General features: G+C 39.9%; 1 protein-coding gene across 4 annotated transcripts in view; it reads left to right on the top strand.

Moving 5' to 3' along the window:
- Positions 1–17,890, top strand: part of YEATS2 (YEATS domain containing 2) — a 116,092-nt gene that overhangs the window by 66,083 nt on the left and 32,119 nt on the right. For all 4 annotated transcript variants that reach the window (XM_045502810.1, XM_045502807.1, XM_045502808.1 and 1 more), the window contains exons 14-19: positions 1,202–1,309; positions 1,833–2,015; positions 9,807–10,065; positions 13,351–13,512; positions 15,942–16,114; positions 16,890–17,048. In XM_045502810.1, coding sequence (XP_045358766.1) covers positions 1,202–1,309; positions 1,833–2,015; positions 9,807–10,065; positions 13,351–13,512; positions 15,942–16,114; positions 16,890–17,048 — 1,044 coding nt within the window. The remainder of the gene's footprint in view (positions 1–1,201; positions 1,310–1,832; positions 2,016–9,806; positions 10,066–13,350; positions 13,513–15,941; positions 16,115–16,889; positions 17,049–17,890) is intronic.

Below are 17,890 nucleotides of genomic sequence, written 5' to 3'. Positions count from 1 at the left end.
TTTTTTCTTTGTCCTCTCCCCCGCCTTCTTCAGAGTAAGAAGGCCTTTAAAATTAGAACTTCAGGTATGCTCTGACTTGTTCATCTAAGAGTGGTAGGTATCTGCTCACTGTTTAGCAAAGATAGTCCCTACTGTTTGGTTATTCAGCTTACTCATCATGGTCATGGCTGCCTAGAGACTTTGAGGTAGAAACTCATGTGTGAGAAAGAACTAAGAATTCAGAGATCATCTCCTATGTGACTAGTGCTAACACAACATTTCTTATATGTAAGCAGTTAATGGTGATGCTGTTGAATAGTTTTCTGGTCCAAGGTGACATTTTTCTGAGTTTAGTGCTGTCTGTGAGCACTGTGTTACATGAATGCCTAAATTGTAATAATTGCCTTGAAGGCTGTAATTCTCTGCCAGTCTGTTTTTTAATGTTTGTTGATCTTTTCATTACACAGCTAAGCAGTGTTCTTAACTTTGTTACTTGTCCCTAATTTATGGCAAATTGCCTCTGAAATTTACAATTTGTATTTGAGAATTAGAGACAAGTGACAGTAATTTTGAATGTTGACCTTCATTGTTTTTGCATTTAATAACTTCAGGTTCTTTTTGTTGTCTTTTAAATACTTATTGAAAAATTTCTGCCTGTGTTGGGTATTTATTTAGAGTAAAGATAAGTTGTGTAAGTACTATTGAAAGGGTATAAATACTAAAACACTCTAACCACCTGTTACATTTATTTATTTAGTGCCTAGACTCTAGGGATAGAAAAGAAATAAAGTACAGTGTCAGTCTTCAGTGGCTTACGAGCTGGCAGGGGACTAGACATGTACACCAGTGAGTCAGTCAAATGTTAGATAAGACTCTACATTGTTAGGTAAGAGTCTACATTGTATCTACATTGTAGATAAGAGTCTACAAATGTTAGATAAGAGTCAAACGTATGATAAGAGTCTTTCCAGCCTGTGAGGGGCACAGATGAGTAGGTTCTTGCCAGGTTATAGCCTTTCCTTGCATTTGGTTTCTAAGACAATATTAAAATGCAAGTGTGGGGGCTTGGAAGACTCCAAAGAGTTTTGAGCTTTTAGTTTTCTTTTGTGTATTGGTTATGTTGCTAGAGGATGTCACAGATTTATATTAAATATAAGTGACTGGGATATCTGAAATCACTTATTGTATCATAATTGAACAGTGTATATTTTTACATACACAGCAGGAGGATTCTTTGTTTGCATCTATGCCACCTCTTTGTCCAATTGGGAGTCACCCTAAGGTTCAGAGTCCCAAGCCTATAACTGGAGGACTTGGAGCTTTCACAAAAGTGAGTATTTGTTAGGGCATTATCCCATGAGTTGATATGGTTTTGTTACATAGTAATTTTTGTGGCATATTGGAGTTGACGGACACTACCTTACTACACGTTACTTTTTAGTATGCCTTAATTCTTAAGATCTTACTTCTGCAACATGTTTTCATTTATTCAGTAGTGTCCACAGGGCAGCCTTTGGAGTCCAGCAAGATGGTAACTCCAGAGAGCACAAACGTTGTGTTTGTTTCTTCTGCCATTTGCCACCAAAATCCGGAACAAATGGACTAGGTTGCAGAAATACAGGATCAAATCCAGATCCTACTTGTGGTCCTTTTGATAGCTGTTATGGGCTATATTTAAGTGGGGTTTTTTTGTTTGTTTTGTTTTTGTTTTTGTTTTTGTTTTACTCTTCTGGTGGGGTCAGTTTTTACAGAGCTTCATTCATTCATTCATCCCTACAAGCTGAATAGATTCAGATATTAGTGGCTTTTTTCATGGAATGTTTATTCAGTGTCATTATCATGTTTGTTGCCAGGTAATCATCAAACAGGAACCTGGTGAAGCCTCTCATGTGCCTGCAACAGGAGCTGCCAGCCAGTCACCACTCCCTCAGTATGTGACTGTGAAAGGGGGTCACATGATAGCTGTGTCCCCTCAAAAACAGGTCCTAACTGCTGGAGAAGGGACATCCCAGTCACCAAAGATTCAGCCCTCCAAGGTTTGAATTGGGTAGGGATGGGGAGGTCATTATGTAATTGAACATTATTTGCCTAAATAATAGGCAGGTGCTGACAAGATTCAGGTGATAGGATTGCTGATTCCAAGAAAACCCGTAGATGGAAGCCATGTTGAAAAAGCAAGTCAGTCAATGTTAAACCCATCTGCTCTTGCAGTAATCTTTGACAAGAGCAGGGGTGTGTCATGTAGAGGGCCCCAGAACAGTTGAAGAGGCAAAGGGACACTGTCATCTGACAATAAAGGTGATAGACTTCATGTACACAACTTCCCACTTGATTCAAGTGTAAAGGCCATGGGACCAAGGTCTCCTGTTTTCTTTATTTCTGGTAGGCAAGTGCTACAGTTTACACCTCTGATGTTCAGTCTGTGTGATCTCTTTACTGACTCTTAACTCTTTTTTTTTTTTCCTGATTCTTGACCCTCGAGAGAATTTGTTTTATAATTTGGAGATGTGAGGAATTAATATATCGAGAGAACTATAAAATTGCCTGTAGATTCATGTTTTCCTGCATTGGTTGTGCTTATGAGTGCCTGTGTGTGTCCTCTTCTCACACGCTGTATGTAATTCTCAAACAGCCTTATAAGGTGGATACTCTGAACCCCATTTTACAAACAAGGAAGCTGTGGCTCTGAGGGGTCAACCAACTTCCTTAAGAGTATATAGCTAACAAGTGACACAGGATTTGAACCGAGGTCTGCTGATTCCATAATCTTCCATTGCAGAGCTAATTAAAATTTGTGAGCCATTGTCTGGAACCTAAACACGCTTTTAGAACATAGTTAAATTATCTCATTTTGAGGGCAGATACATTGTAAAGCTATCCAGAATATTACATGAAGTGCTTTTCAACTTGAAAGCCAGCCTATCTAGGGATAGATGAATTGCTTTGAGAAGAGTACTTTAAAATAGAAAAATGGTTTTAGATATTTTGGTTAGTTTAGATAGCTACACATGAATTGAGACAAAAATTCATGTTCTAAAATCTGTATGATTTGGGGCGCCTGGGTGGCGCAGTCGGTTAAGCGTCCGACTTCAGCCAGGTCACGATCTCACGGTCCGTGAGTTCGAGCCCCGCGTCAGGCTCTGGGCTGATGGCTCATGATGGCTCAGAGCCTGGAGCCTGTTTCCGATTCTGTGTCTCCCTCTCTCTCTCTGACCCTCCCCCGTTCATGCTCTGTCTCTCTTTGTCCCAAAAATAAATAAACGTTGAAAAAAAAAATTTTTTTAAATCTGTATGATTCTAAAATTTATAAGAATCCATTAACCACTTTCCCAAATTTATCTGGTCATGACTCATCTGATGATTAAAATATATAGATACTGACGCTCAGTTGGTTAAGTGTCCAACTTCAGCTCAGGTCATGATCTTGTGGTTTGGGAGTTCAAGTCCTGCATTGGGCTCTGCACTGACGGTGCGGAACCTGCCTGGGATTCTCTCTCCCTCCTTCTCTGCCTCTTTCCCACATGGACACGCGTTCTCGCTCTCTCAAAATAAGTAAATAAATTAACTTTAAAATGTATAGATATAGATACTGAGGCCCCCATCTCAAACTTTCTGAATCAGAATCTTCTTAGGGGCCCTAGGAATCTGGATTTTTATTAAGCTGTCCTGCTGACTCATGTGATTAGGCAAAATTAGGAACCACCAAGCTATAGCATCATATTTGACTTTGGGGCTTCTCTAGCCAGAATTACGAAGACAGGCACCCCCAACTGCTTCCCAGTGCTCCATTTTTTTGGCCTTAGGAGTAAGCCTTTTGGCAAAGTCCTTTCTGTTACTATTATTTGGGCTTGTTACTCAGACGCATTTTACATGTTCTTCAGAATCTAATTTGCTTCGCCAAAGATACATGGAATGTCTGATTTAGGTTTTTGAGTCAATATAGCATTGCTGTTTATGCTCAGAAGCTCTGAACAAATTAGTTTCACTTTTTTACACTTTGCAGTTTGCAAATCCACTCCTCTGTGTTGCTGAACAACTGTGTTGGCTTTCTTGTCACATTGCCACCTACTTAATGGCAATGCAGAACTAAGAAAAAATGGATGGCTTTGTGCTAGAATGCCCTGAATAGAGTTTAAGGGCACCTGAAAAAGGCATAGAAGAGTGTGAAAGAAATGCGCAAAAGCAGAAGACCATGAGAAAAGACATTTCCTGTTTACCTAGGAAATTTAGTGTATGCTTTGGACTCCAGATAAGGAGCTGTCTGCAAGTACAACTGTCCCTGGTTATTGCTGAAGTGCCTGCCCAGAAAGCAGAAGCGTGAGCAAAATGATACTGTTTTACCTTCCATTCAACTTTGGCACAATAGAAATACAGCTTATCTTTTTTCATGAAAGTAGAGAGGTGCTGTTTTAAGGGACAGCTAAGTACTTAGTGGGTTCGTGTGAGAAAGAACCGGTGTGGCATAGTAAAAAGAATGTGAGCTTTGGAGTTAGAGCCTTTTCCAGATCTCAGCCACTCCTTGCTTGTGTGACCTGGGCAGGTTTGTCTTCCTAAACTTTGTTTTTTCATCTAGTAAAAGGGAGTAATACCCTCCTCTGCCTTTCAGAGTTATAGGAGAATTAGAAACCATTGTACATGAAGGACTTAGCACAGAGCGAGCGCTTAATAAATGATAGTAGCTTAAACGACTACAGACAAATCCTATGTAAATGTGCAGGAGTACCATGTACTTATCATTAAGTACTAAATCATAATTGGCCATACTCTTCAGTGTCTGGAGAGAAAATTGCATACATAGAATCCTCACTTTCTGGTTGTTAAAGTAAATTCTGACTTGCAAAGGTCTGTACACAGCACAAACAAAAACACTGAATCAGAGCATGAATAAAAGTGAAATATTTACAACAATATAGAACAAAGGGTGTCTGCTTTGTGACACTAAAGGAAGTTAGGAATGCAGAGAGAAGTGTTGTGAATGGGAAAAGTTCACATTCTAGGCCAAAGTGTTATATTGTTAAAAAAAAAAAAAAAGAAAGAAAAACTAATTTGAGGTTATAGTGACCTACTTAAGAGTCTTCCTTATGATGTCTGTAGACAGCTGTGAGTAGGATTTTCCCCAGTAGAATTCCAGACTTCCTCATTCTCTTTTTTCAAACAAGATGGGGGGAGTTGGGAGGTGCTAATCTTGCCAGTGGTATGCTCCTAGTGGATAAGCTCTGCTAATCAAAACTGCCCTCCTGTGGCCAACTTGGGGTACCACATTTTATTTAGCTCTTGGGAGAGATTACATATGTCATATCCTGGAAATTTTGAAGCCGTTGAGTGAGAATAGAGGTTGATACAGCTGAGAAAAGCAAGTTAAGATGCATGGAGTTTTAGAAAAGAAAATAGGTCCAATCCATATGTTTTCCTTTAAGATTTTTTTGCTTTCTTTGTTGGTTTAGGAACACGAAAATAGGGGCGCCTGGGTGGCTCAGTTGGTTAGGCGGCCGACTTTGGCTCGGGTCATAATCTCACAGCTTGAAGGCTCATAGGTTCGAGCCCCATGTTGAGCTCTGTGCTGCCAGCTCAGAGCCTGGAGCCTGCTTCAGATTCTGTGTCTCCCCTCTCTCTCTGCCCCTCCCCTGCTCATGCTCTGTCTCTCTCTCTCTCTCTCTCAAAAATAATAAACATTTTAAAAAATTAAAAAAAAAAGGAACATGAAAATAGATGATGTGTAATTTAGTTCATGCAGTGAATTATTAAATTTGATATATTCAGGAAATGTGAAGACTCTTGTATTGGGAAAAAAAGTTTGACTACTATAAAAGAGAAATACAAAAACCAGAAGCCTAAGTTTTTCTCTCACTCATAAAAGACCAGTAGGCAGTTCTAGTATGTTGCTTCGACAATCATCAAGAATCTAGACACTCATATCTTGTTGCTCTGCCATTCTCAAAATTTGGTTCTCAGGTTGTGGGCTAATAAGATAACCATTTTATCTCATGCCACCATGTTTGCATTTCTGGCCAGCAGGAAGAGAAAAGGAGGTGTAAGGAGGCATAACCCAAAATTTGCACTCATCACTTCTCTTCCTATTCTTTTAGCCAGAAATCAGAAGACCAGCCCTAGGCTGGGAAATATTCTATGTGGCCATGTCCACATAGCTAAAAACTGGGAGCTCTCTTACTATGAGAGAGAAAACAAGAATGGATATTGGGATTCAACTGGCACTTTGTGCCGTATTCCAAAAATGTTTTCCTACATTAAGAAACTTTTTTTTCCATAAATACACAGAAAAGTTCTTGATTGGGGTGCCTGAGTGGCTCAGTCGGTTGAGCATCTGACTCTTGGTTTCACCTCAGGTTATGATCTCATGGTTTCTGGGTTCAAGCTCTGCTTTGGGCTCTGCGCTGACAATGTGGAACATGCTTGAGATTCTCTCTCTCTGCCCCTCCCCTGCTTGCTCGTGTGCTTGCTCGCTCGCTCTCAAAATAAATAAATAAACTTAAAAAAAACTGATTAATAAGAAGAGTTTATACTTCCACATCTGTAGGGGAAGTGACTATGCCCAGCTCTGGCCACAGCGACACTCCATGTTGCCTTCAGAATGAGGCTTATACAGTCAGAGTAGAGAGATCTGGATTGTTTTAACCACACCAGTATAGCTGGGAGGATTTTTCTTCTCTATTCTAAGTTAACTTGCTTTTCCCCGTTGAGTCTTTGAGTCTTTTCTTCTTCCTTTCCATCCTTCCTTTCCATCCTTCCTTTCCATCCTGCCTTAAACTTACATGAAAGTGGAGAGACTTTTGTAATGAATCCTATAATGCCCATTACCCAGTTTCAACAATTATCAACATTTTGCTAATCTTATTTCTCTTCTTAGGATATTTTAAAGCAGATACCACTTGGTATATACTTTAATTTCTGTTTGACTAAATGAGTCTAGGATTTAAGACTAAGGTCCTCTGCCCTAGCCGAATGCTTATCCATTTGGCACTCTCTATCCTTTGCATCTCCATGTAGCCTCATAGATTACTGTTATTCAGTTAATTATAACCAGTGCCATGGGGAGCAGCAGCTATCATTTACTGTGTTCATCATACTGGCTAGGCATTTGATAAACTTATCCTCATTTATGCCTCATGATCTTATCCATATTTTATAAATGAGTTGTCTAAGGCTAAAGCTCACAAACATTAAATAACTTTTCCAGCTACAAACTAGTGGAACAAAACTGGGAGACCAGGTCTGACTGCTTATAAAGTCCTGTACTTTTTGTTCTTTGTTACACGGTGATTTATAACACTTGATTAGGGGACCGTTTTCTTCACATCAGTCATATTGTCCAAGCATGTGGCCAGTGTGTTTTACTGTATTCACATTCTTTGAAAAGAAACGATGTATGGTTTATTAATTATTTAACTTAAAAGTTTCATTCATCAGTTGCATGTTTATCATTTATCTTAGGTAATCCTGTTATTTTTAGTTGAAAAAAGTTGCTAAAATTTCAGTAAAATACAATGATATAATCAATACCCATGTATCCTCCACCCCAAATTAACATGTTCATATTTATCTCATCTCATATTTTCTCCTAGTAAAACATGACAGAGTTGAAGTCCACTTTGTTCTTCCCCAGAGCAACACTATCATGAATGTGAATGTGTAGCTTTCGAGTTCATACTTTGTATTGCATAAATCCATAGCCATAAATAACATGTAATGTTGTATATTTTGAAGATTTACATAAAATATATTTTTATATATATTTTCTGTTTTTCTTCAGCTCCCCTTCCATTCAGGATTTGTACTGTCAGTCTGTTGATGCTGATACATGTAGTTCTAGCGTATGCTATTCCATTGTCTGTCTTATACCACAGTTTATCCATTACTCTACCTGTAGACGTTAAGTATGTTGCTACATGTTATAGGTATTAAGTTTGTTGACAGTTTTTTGTAATTATAAATAATGCTATCTTGGACATTATATTCCCTTGAGCACGTGTCTAAGATTTCTCTAGGATATATTTCTAAAAGTAGAATTGTTACAACATGGAGTATGTGAATTTTCAATTTTAGTGGATATGCCAGTACCTGTCTGGAGTGGCTGTACAAACTTACGTTTCTTTCATCAGGGAACAGATAGATGTTCCTATTTCCCCAGACCCTTTAGCCACTTCTTGGTGTTATCAGACTTTAAAGTTTTTGACTGCAATCTGATGGGTGAGAAGGACTTACGCTTTCTCATTTTCACTTTTAGAGAGCAGGTCTTTGGGTATTCTTTTAATCTTGTAAAAGACTCTTTGCAACTAGTTCCTGGTGAGAAGTTCTTTTTTATGAAATAAAGAACTGGGAAGTGGAAACCCTGCCCCAATTTACCATTAATTGAATTGTTTCTTCTAATTTAACATCCTCTATTGACTTTGTCTGAAGAGTTCTGTAGTATTTTCTTACTTGAAAGAGTTCACTTTATAATATTTTCAGAACCAGATATTTTCAACTTTCATAATTTGGGTATTGGGTCTTGTAAAAAAATATTCTTGCTTAGACCTTTTAACCAAATGTTGACCTTTAAGGAAATGAAAAATTAGAAGTATTTAGAAAAAGATGACTTTTCTTAAAAATCAGTTGGAAGAAGGGGCACCTGGGTGACTCAGCTGATTAAGTGTTCTACTTAGGCTCAGGTCATGATGTCATGGTCTGTGAATTTAAGCCCTGCATTGGGCTCTGTGCTGTCATAACTGCCCAGAGCCTGGAGCCTGCTTCAGAGTCTGTGTCTCCCTTTCTCTCTGCCCCTCCTCTGCTTATGCTCTGTCTCTCTCAAAAATAAATAAATATTTTAAAAATCTTTTAAAATGTATATTAAAAAGAGTTGGAAGCAAATACATTAAAAATATCAAGAGGTTATTTCTGGGGCATCTGCCTGGCTTAGTTGATAGAACATGCAGCTCTTGGTCTTGGGGTGGTGATTTTGAGCCCCATGTTGGGGGTAGAGTTTACTTTAAAAATAAATAAAATTGGGGCGCCTGGGTGGCTCAGTTGGTTGAGCGTCCGACTTCGGCTCAGGTCATGATCTCACAGTTCGTGAGTTCGAGCCCCGCATCAGGCTCTGTGCTGACGGCTCGGAGCCTGGAGCCTGCGTCACATTCTGTGTCTCCCTCTCTCTCTGCCCCTTCCCTGCCCATGCTGTGTCTCTCTCTGTCTCAAAAATAAATAAACATTAAAAAAAAAATTTTAAATAAAATAAAATAAATAAATAAATAAAATTTATGGGGCGCCTGGGTGGCCCAGTTGGTTAAGCGTCCAACTTTGGTTCAGGTTATGATCTCACAGTTTGTGGATTTGAGCCCCGCATCGGGCTCTGTGCTGTCATAACAGCTCAGAGCCTGGAGCCTGCTTTGGATTCTGTGTCAGCCGCTCTCTCTGCCCCTCCCCTGCTCATACTTCGTCTCTCTCTGTCTCTCAAAAATAAATAAATGTTAAAAAAAAATTAATAAAAATAAAAATAAGTAAAATTTAAAAATAGGTTATATATGGAAAAGTAGAAATTTTTTCTTTGTATTTCTGTATTTTCTAAGTTTTTTTTTTTTAATTAAAAACACATAAAATAAGTTCTAGATAGTAGCTGGGGTTAAGACAAAAACTGTAGCTTTTTATTGTAATACTATCCAAAATGTGAGAAATGTTTTTCACATCTATCATAGGTATCATTCCTAGAGGATTAAATTAAAGTCATAGCTAGGACTTTGCTTTGTTCTTTGCTAGAACAGAGTGACTGTTCTGTTCGAAGAGTCCTTCAAAGGACTGAGAAGAAGCACTGCTGGATTCTTCTCTATTTTCAACAGGTCGTTGGGGTGCCAGTTGGGTCCACTTTACCTTCAGCAGTGAAACAGGCTGTAGCAATCAGTGGCGGCCAAATCCTTGTAGCCAAGGCCAGCTCTTCTGTTGCCAAAGCTGTTGGTCCAAAGCAAGTTGTGACCCAAGGAGTTGCCAAAGCAATTGTGAGCGGAGGTGGAGGCACCATTGTTGCTCAGCCGGTGCAAGCCTTAACCAAGGCTCAGGTCACTGCCGCCGGCCCTCAGAAGAGTGGATCCCAGGGTTCAGGTAACTGATATTGTTGCGGGGCCCTTTCAGCAGCAGCTCTTTCTAAACTGTTCTTTGCTAGTGATTTTATTCAGTGTTTGGTTCTAAGAAAACCTGTTGGTTAGTGCTATAAGGAGTATATAAAAATATGTTAATCTTCTTCATGTAACATTTTACGTAGAGATCTGTAAGTAGTTTAAGAGGGGTGTGTGTGTGTGTGTTTTAGCAAGAGTAATAGAAATAGAGGGTTTTTCTTGATAACTGCTTTCTGGTCTGACATAATTTTTGTTTGACCTTATTTCCACTTTGGGTTGTATTCAGACTTAAAATCTTGGGATGGTCATTTATCAGCAGCATTTTGAGATACTGATGTATCATTATATTGTATACCTGAAGCTCATGCTATATGTTAATTGTACTTGAATAAAAAAATTAAATTAAAAAAGAAAACTTAAAAACTAAATAATAGGGGTGCTTGGCTGGCTCAGTTGGTACAGCATGTGACTCGATCTCGGAGTTGTGAGTTTGAGCCCCACGTTCGGTGTAGAGATTATGTAAAAATAAAATCTTAAAAAAAAAAAACCCAAAACTAATTCCAGAACCAACTTTATATATTCAAAATAAAATAGGGGCACCTGGGTGGCTCAGATGGTTACACTACCAACCCTTGATTTTGGCTCAGGTCATGATCTCACAGTTCGTGAGTTCAAGCAGGTTCTGCCCTGACAGTGTGGAGCCTGCTTGGGATTTTCTCTCTTTCTCTCTCTCTCTCCTTGTCCCTCTCCCTCCCTCCCTCCCTCCCTCCCTCCCTCCCTCCCTTCTACTCCCTCCCTCTCTCTCCCTGTCCCCCCTCCCCCCCAAAATAAATACACTTGAAAAAATATAAAAAATAAATATAAAAGATTCTTAAGAAAGAAGAAAAAGAAGGTAGTAGATGTCCAAAATAAAGATTTCAGAGGTGATGAATTGCTGATGATGACAAAGTCCATTTGTGGCCTTAAAAAAGAGTGCTTGAGATAGATTGGAAGAAATGATCTTGGGAGTTTAGAAAATGAAGTACCTGAGAAGCCAGAGAATTAAACAGGTCATCTGCAGTGCTATCACTGAGGATGACAGTTGGCATACAGCAAGACTGAGTCAGGAGTCAGTCTTTAGCAAGTGAGGGGAAGTGACTAGGGGTTCAGTAAATGAGAGTAGAAAAGCAAGGGGTAAGGTGGTAGAGCCGTGCATGATCCTAACAGGAGCCAGCAGGTTTTTCCTCTGGAATGAGGGGTGGTAATGGTCTGAAAGCCAAACTGGAGAGCAAAAAGGCTTCTCTTCTAGTCCTGGCCCTCATACACTGAGGTAAGATTAAAAAACAAACAAATAACCAGCTTTTAGCTAAGGGGCTGCAGAGGAAGTCCTGTCTTCAGAGGACTTTTAGTGTTTAGTTACACAAAAAGACATTAAAGTTGAAAGAGGTGGAGATTCTAAAGGGTGTAATTGACCACAAAGGGTGTAATTGACCACAGCAGGAATTCCTGGGGGCTTGGTGAAAGAGATGGGGGAGGAGGAGGGCCTGAGAAGGTGGACTCAGATCAGGAATGGAGAGCAGTTTGGGGCTGGACTTCCAGGTACGAGTGACAGACCAGAGAGGTTTGCTGAGATGCATGTGGTGTAAAGGATTAGTTCTGGCAGTAGTGGAAAGATAATGGCACTCAGTTTTAATATCAGTCCCTGATGTTTTGGGGCAGCTTCTAGGTTCTTGGTTCCCCAAACCTTGCACAGTGAAGTAGTAATGAGAAGGAGGACTAGTCCAGCAGGCTGGAGGAGGCCATGAGAGTCCTTTGCCTCTGGTGACTCACATGGTTCTGTATGCTTCATTTTGTGGGGATTTGGATTCAGAGCATTTGCAGAAGTTTTGATGTGTAAGTCTCCATTTAAGAATCTCATTTAGGGGGGCGCCTGGGTGGCGCAGTCGGTTAAGCGTCCGACTTCAGCCAGGTCACGATCTCACGGTCCGTGAGTTCGAGCCCCGCGTCAGGCTCTGGGCTGGTGGCTCAGAGCCTGGAGCCTGTTTCCGATTCTGTGTCTCCCTCTCTCTCTGCCCCTCCCCTGTTCATGCTCTGTCTCTCTCTGTCCCAAAAATAAATAAACGTTGAAAAAAAAAAATTAAAAAAAAAAAAAAAAAAGAATCTCATTTAGGGGCGCCTGGGTGGCGCAGTCGGTTAAGCGTCCAACTTCAGCCAGGTCACGATCTCGCGGTCCGTGAGTTCGAGCCCCGTGTCGGGCTTTGGGCTGATGGCTCAGAGCCTGGAGCCTGTTTCTGATTCTGTGTCTCCCTCTCTCTCTGCCCCTCCCCCGTTCATGCTCTGTCTCTCTCTGTCCCAAAAATAAAAATAAACGTTGAAAAAAAAAAAAAATTAAAAAAAAAAAGAATCTCATTTAAAGGTTTACAGCCCTGTGCATCGAGAAGTAAATTCTAAGGGATAAGCGAAAGCCCTTTGACATAGGTAAGACTTTAAAAAGCTGAATTATAGGTTCATAGTATACGTGTCAGTTGTTAACTGTGGCATTTTCTTAGTTCTTAGAAAGTGAGAGAGATAAGAAGTCTAGTTTCAAATCAGTAGATTCATTCATCACTAGCAATTGATTGAAGGGGCTTTAAACAATTGGGAGGAAATATATATTCATCCATAAATAAGGTGATTATTTCATTGACTGTCTAAACTATAGTACTTGTGAGAGTAAAAAGAGTTACTTTTTTTTTTTTTACTTTTTTTTTTTTTTTAACGTTTATTTATTTTTGAGACAGGGAGAGACAGAGCATGAACGGGGGAGGGTCAGAGAGAGAGGGAGACACAGAACCTGAAACAGGCTCCAGGCTCTGAGCTGTCAGCACAGAGTCCGACACGGGGCTCAAACTCACGGACCGTGAGATCATGACCTGATCCAAAGTCGGAGGCTTAACCGACTGAGCCCCCCAGGCGCCCCAAGAATTACTATTAATAATCATTGGGACACAGGTATAAACTGGAACTGTTCTGGGCAAACTGGGACATATGGTCACCCTGTTTATGTACAAATACTCCTTCCTAGTTTACAGCAAGCTCTTCTAGTATATAGATTATTTTTTAGGTAGCAAGATATTTAAGACTGTCCACCTTGTGTATTTAAGAAAACTGTAGAGTTTACTGTTTATGTTTTTCAGTAAGTATCTTACTACGTCGTTTTAATTTTAGAGATAGCATTGACCTCAGTTCAAATTTATCATAACTGTTTTTCCTCTTTTTTTTTTTTTTTTCCTTTTCCCCTTTACCATTTTAGTAATGGCAACATTACAGCTACCAGCCACTAATCTGGCCAACTTGGCAAATTTGCCTCCTGGCACCAAACTCTACCTTACAACGAACAGCAAGAACCCTTCAGGAAAAGGAAAACTGCTGCTGATCCCTCAAGGAGCCATCCTACGAGCTACCAACAATGCTAGTTAGTCCATCATTAAATCTTTGGTTCTTGGGCCTCTGGGTATGTTCATTTCACCCACCCAGGGGCAGCTCTTAAACCTGTTTCAGGAAGCATTTCCATAGCTCTGTGTATGATGGTAGTATTTGATGGTATGATGGTAGTATTTGCCCACATGGATTTAAAACATACATATAATTTAACTAGAGGTAGGCTTAAATGATCATAGTCCTTGGAGGTGATACTGTTATTTTGCATTTATCTACTCAGAGTTTGGGATCAGATACAAAGTACATTGGAGAGGTATGGCTACTGAAGGTGTGTTGAGAGAAACCTGTCCATGTGAACTGTAAACAAAAAAGAGTTCTTCCTTTTCAGTGATATCTAGAAATGTGACACCTGTGGAGAAGTTAGCTGAGAGCCTATATTTATTTTGGAGGGGATAGGAATAGGAGTGGAATCAAGTGTCTCTGCCTGCCATTATTTAGATGTGCATGTTAAGTTTGCTAGGTTTGGAGATGGAAAGAGAAATAGAGAGTCAGCCTTAGTGTACAAGCCTTAAAACCCCAAGGAAATTAGGTGGTTTATCTAGATTGACAAACTTTTGTTTTGACATACAGAGAAAACAATTTGGTGTTGGAAAGGAAAGGGTAAAGGGAATTATTTCCCTCTCAATCAGAAGTAAAATTGGTATAACCTCACACCGGTCAGAGTGGCTAACATGAACAAATCAGGAGACTATAGATGCTGGTGAGGATGTGGAGAAACAGGAACCTTCTTGCACTGTTGGTGGGAATACAAACTGGTGCAGCTGCTCTGGAAAACAGTGTGGAGGTTCCTCAAAAAATTAAAAAGAGAACTACCCTGTGACCCAGCAATAGCACTGCTGGGAATTTACCCAAGGGATACGGGAGTGCTGATACATAGGGGCACTTGTACCCCAATGTTTATAGCAGCACTTTCAACAGTAGCTAAATTATGGAAAGAGCCTAAATGTCCATCAACTTATGAATGGATAAAGAAGATGTGGTGTATATATACAATGGAATACTACTTGGCAATGAGAAAGAATAAAATCATGCCATTTGCCGCATTGTGGATAGAACTGGAGGGTATTATGCTAAGTGAAATAAGTCAGAGAAAGATATCATATGTTTTCGCTCATATGTGGATCTTGAGAAACTTAACAGAAGACCATGGAAGAAGGGAAGGGGAAAAAAATAGTTAACAAACAGGGAGGGAGACAAACCATAAGAGACTCTTAAATACAGAGAACAAACTGAGGGTTGATGGTGCAAGGGAAGAGGGGAAGTGGGTGATGGGCATTGAGGAGGGTCCTTGTTGGGATGAGCACTGGGTGTTGTATGTAAGCCAGTTTGACAAATTATGTTAAATAAGATTTAAAAGCCCCCCCCCCCCCAAGTATAATTGGTATAATAGGTTCACTAAAAATTAGCCACTCTTGCCAAAATGTAGTGTGTGAGCTAGTCGCCATTTTGTTTACTAACTATAATGGGTGATTTCTGCTCTCTCACCCTGGCATTTTTTCCTCCTACTTAAGCTGTAGTATATAAAAGATATGTAAGAAAAGGACAATGTGAGTATTCCACAATTCACCCAGAGAGCTATTTAGGTTTTAGTTTGTATATATTATGTCACCAAGTGGGAAGTAAAAAAATTCAAAGGCTTTAAAGTAGAATTTTAAAAGGAAAAAAAAAAAATCAGGCCCTGGAGTCATTATAAATGTGAAGAAAATCAGTTTTTTCTGGGGCAGAGGGCAACAGAAAAGGTACTGTAAAATTACACTAAATTCCAGCAGTTTCACTGAAATCAAATGAGATGCCAGAATGTTTATAAGCACTTCTCTGAGCACATTCCAGTCAGCACTTGGTTAGAAATGTCACTATCATGGGGCGCCTGGGTGGCGCAGTCGGTTAAGCGTCCGACTTCAGCCAGGTCACGATCTCGCAGTCCGTGAGTTCGAGCCCCGCGTCAGGCTCTGGGCTGACGGCTCAGAGCCTGGAGCCTGTTTCCGATTCTGTGTCTCCCTCTCTCTCTGCCCCTCCCCCGTTCATGCTCTGTCTCTCTCTGTCCCAAAAATAAATAAACGTTGAAAAAAAAAAAATAATTAAAAAAAAAAAATAAAAAGAAAGAAATGTCACTATCACACTTTCTTGATGTCCCACACTAAGTCAAAACTCTTGTTAAAGTTAAGTTCTTCGTTGTACCGAGAGCAGAACTAGTCAACTGTCCTTCAGTTGGAAGTAGATCAGTCTTCAGTTCTAGTATGTTCTTCTCTTGTCACAGAATAGATACATTACAGAAAAGAAAGGAGAAAATAGAAAAGCGAAGGAATGTCGCTGTAAGGGAAACATCCCCCAGGGCTCATCTATCTTTCTGTTAAGCCTCTTAATACCTTTTCTGATGTTGCTGTCATTTCATTGTATTTTCAGACCTCCAGTCTGGCTCAGCTGCGGGCAGTGGTAGTGGCGGAGGCAGCGGTGGCAGCGGCAGTGGCAGCGGAGGTGGAGGAGGAGGAACAGGAGGAACTCAGAGCCCTGCAGGCCCTGGAGGGATATCCCAGCACCTGACTTACACATCTTATATCCTAAAGCAAACGCCTCAGGTCTGATCGTTTGTGACTGGTGTCTTTTAAATCCTTTGGTTCCTTAATAACTGCCTTTAATTATAGTGGATTTATCTTTACATCTCTGGGATCAGGAGTCAATATTAACATTTTAGCTATGTTATGAATCTATATTATTTTGGGCTTGTTTTATGTTGAGACAAGAGGTCCTAGACATTCAGAAAGACTTAAGTAACTTTCCCAAGATGTCTCTGCTAAGCCAATGATAGAATTTGGATTTAAACCCAGATCTTTCTGACTCAAAGAAAGATTTTTCCTATGCTTTTGCCTTCCAAATCCATGAGTTAGTGAGTAGTGTTCACGTGCAGTTGAAAATTTTCTCTTGGAAGGGAGTAACCAAAGAGGTACTATCAAGTTAAGGTATTTGGAGTTAGGTTGGATTCATGATTAGGAACAAGTTTCTACTTTCTTTCCCCTCATTGCTAAAGTCTTGACTCCTCTTTAAGAATTTTTGTTCTCAGTGTTCTTACTAAGGATGGATAGTTATGAATGTTGAAAATTAAATCCAGATTTAAAGACTCGGTTGTAAAACTTGAGTTTTTAAGCAGCCTGCTCCACAGCTTAAGAGTTCTAAAAGTGGGGACAGCTTTTGGGAGGGACCCTGAGAGCAGAGCTGTTCCTTACAATTATTTTGGCTGAGTTGGAGAATTCAAGGGGGGCATTGTAGCTTGTAACATGGGACCTTGTGATTTAAAGGGTCAGGACAAGTCATTTGAACTTAATAATTACTGAGTAGGTCTTTATTTGTTTCTAGGGCACATTTTTAGTTGGTCAGCCATCACCCCAGACATCTGGAAAACAGCTGACTACTGGGTCAGTGGTCCAAGGAACGCTGGGAGTCAGCACATCTTCTGCACAAGGGCAACAAACATTAAAAGTCATCTCTGGACAAAAAACCACTTTGTTTACCCAGGTAAATAAACACATACCCCAAATACAAGGTGGTTATGGCATTTATTAAAACTTTTACAGCTTGTCCTTTTCCACAAAGAAATTAAGGTTGCCCAAGAAAATGAATAGTAAGGGGCGCCTGAGTGGCTCAATCAGTTGGGCATCTGACTTCGGCTCAGGTCATAATCTCCAGCTTGTGGGTTTGAGCCCCACGTCGGGCTCTGTGCTGACAGCTCAGAGCCTAGAGCCTGCTTTGCATTCTGTGTCTCTCTTTCTCTCTCTGCCCTTCCCTTGCTCGCACTCGGTCTCTCTCTCTCTGTCTCTCTCAAAAAATAAACATTAAGAAAAAAAAAATGATAATAAAACAGTATAGAAAAATAAGAATAAAATCTTGAAATTTGGGAAAATACAAGTAGAATGAGAAGATAAGGCCAGAGTTATTAGATATGCAAACAGCTATGTCCTATATAATTAATAAAATTTGCCAAAGCAAATCAGAAGCATGATCAGTTATAAAATTCAGTTTGTGAGAGGCAAAACAATACCTACATATTTCCTTAGAAGAAACAGAGGTTTTCTTGATACTTCGTTCTAAAATGTTTCTGGAGGAACTTCGTATGGGAGATTCTGAATAGTGTAGTAGGTGATGCCATCCACAGTATCCATGTACAGTTGATCCTTGCACAACAGGGGGTGGGTCAGGGGTGCCAACCTCTCTCACAGTGGAGAATCCTCATATGACTTTTGACTCCCCCCAAACTTAACTATTAATAGCCTACAGTTGACCAAGAGCCTTACCAATAACATAGTTGAGTAGCACACATTTTGTATGTCATATGTATTATATATTGTATTCTTACAATA

The sequence above is a fragment of the Leopardus geoffroyi genome, chromosome C2 (genome assembly GCF_018350155.1).
Source record: "Leopardus geoffroyi isolate Oge1 chromosome C2, O.geoffroyi_Oge1_pat1.0, whole genome shotgun sequence".
Taxonomy (NCBI): Eukaryota; Metazoa; Chordata; class Mammalia; order Carnivora; family Felidae; genus Leopardus; species Leopardus geoffroyi.
The sequence above is the reverse complement of the archived record's forward strand: the minus strand, read 5'-3'. Positions and strand labels throughout refer to the sequence as shown.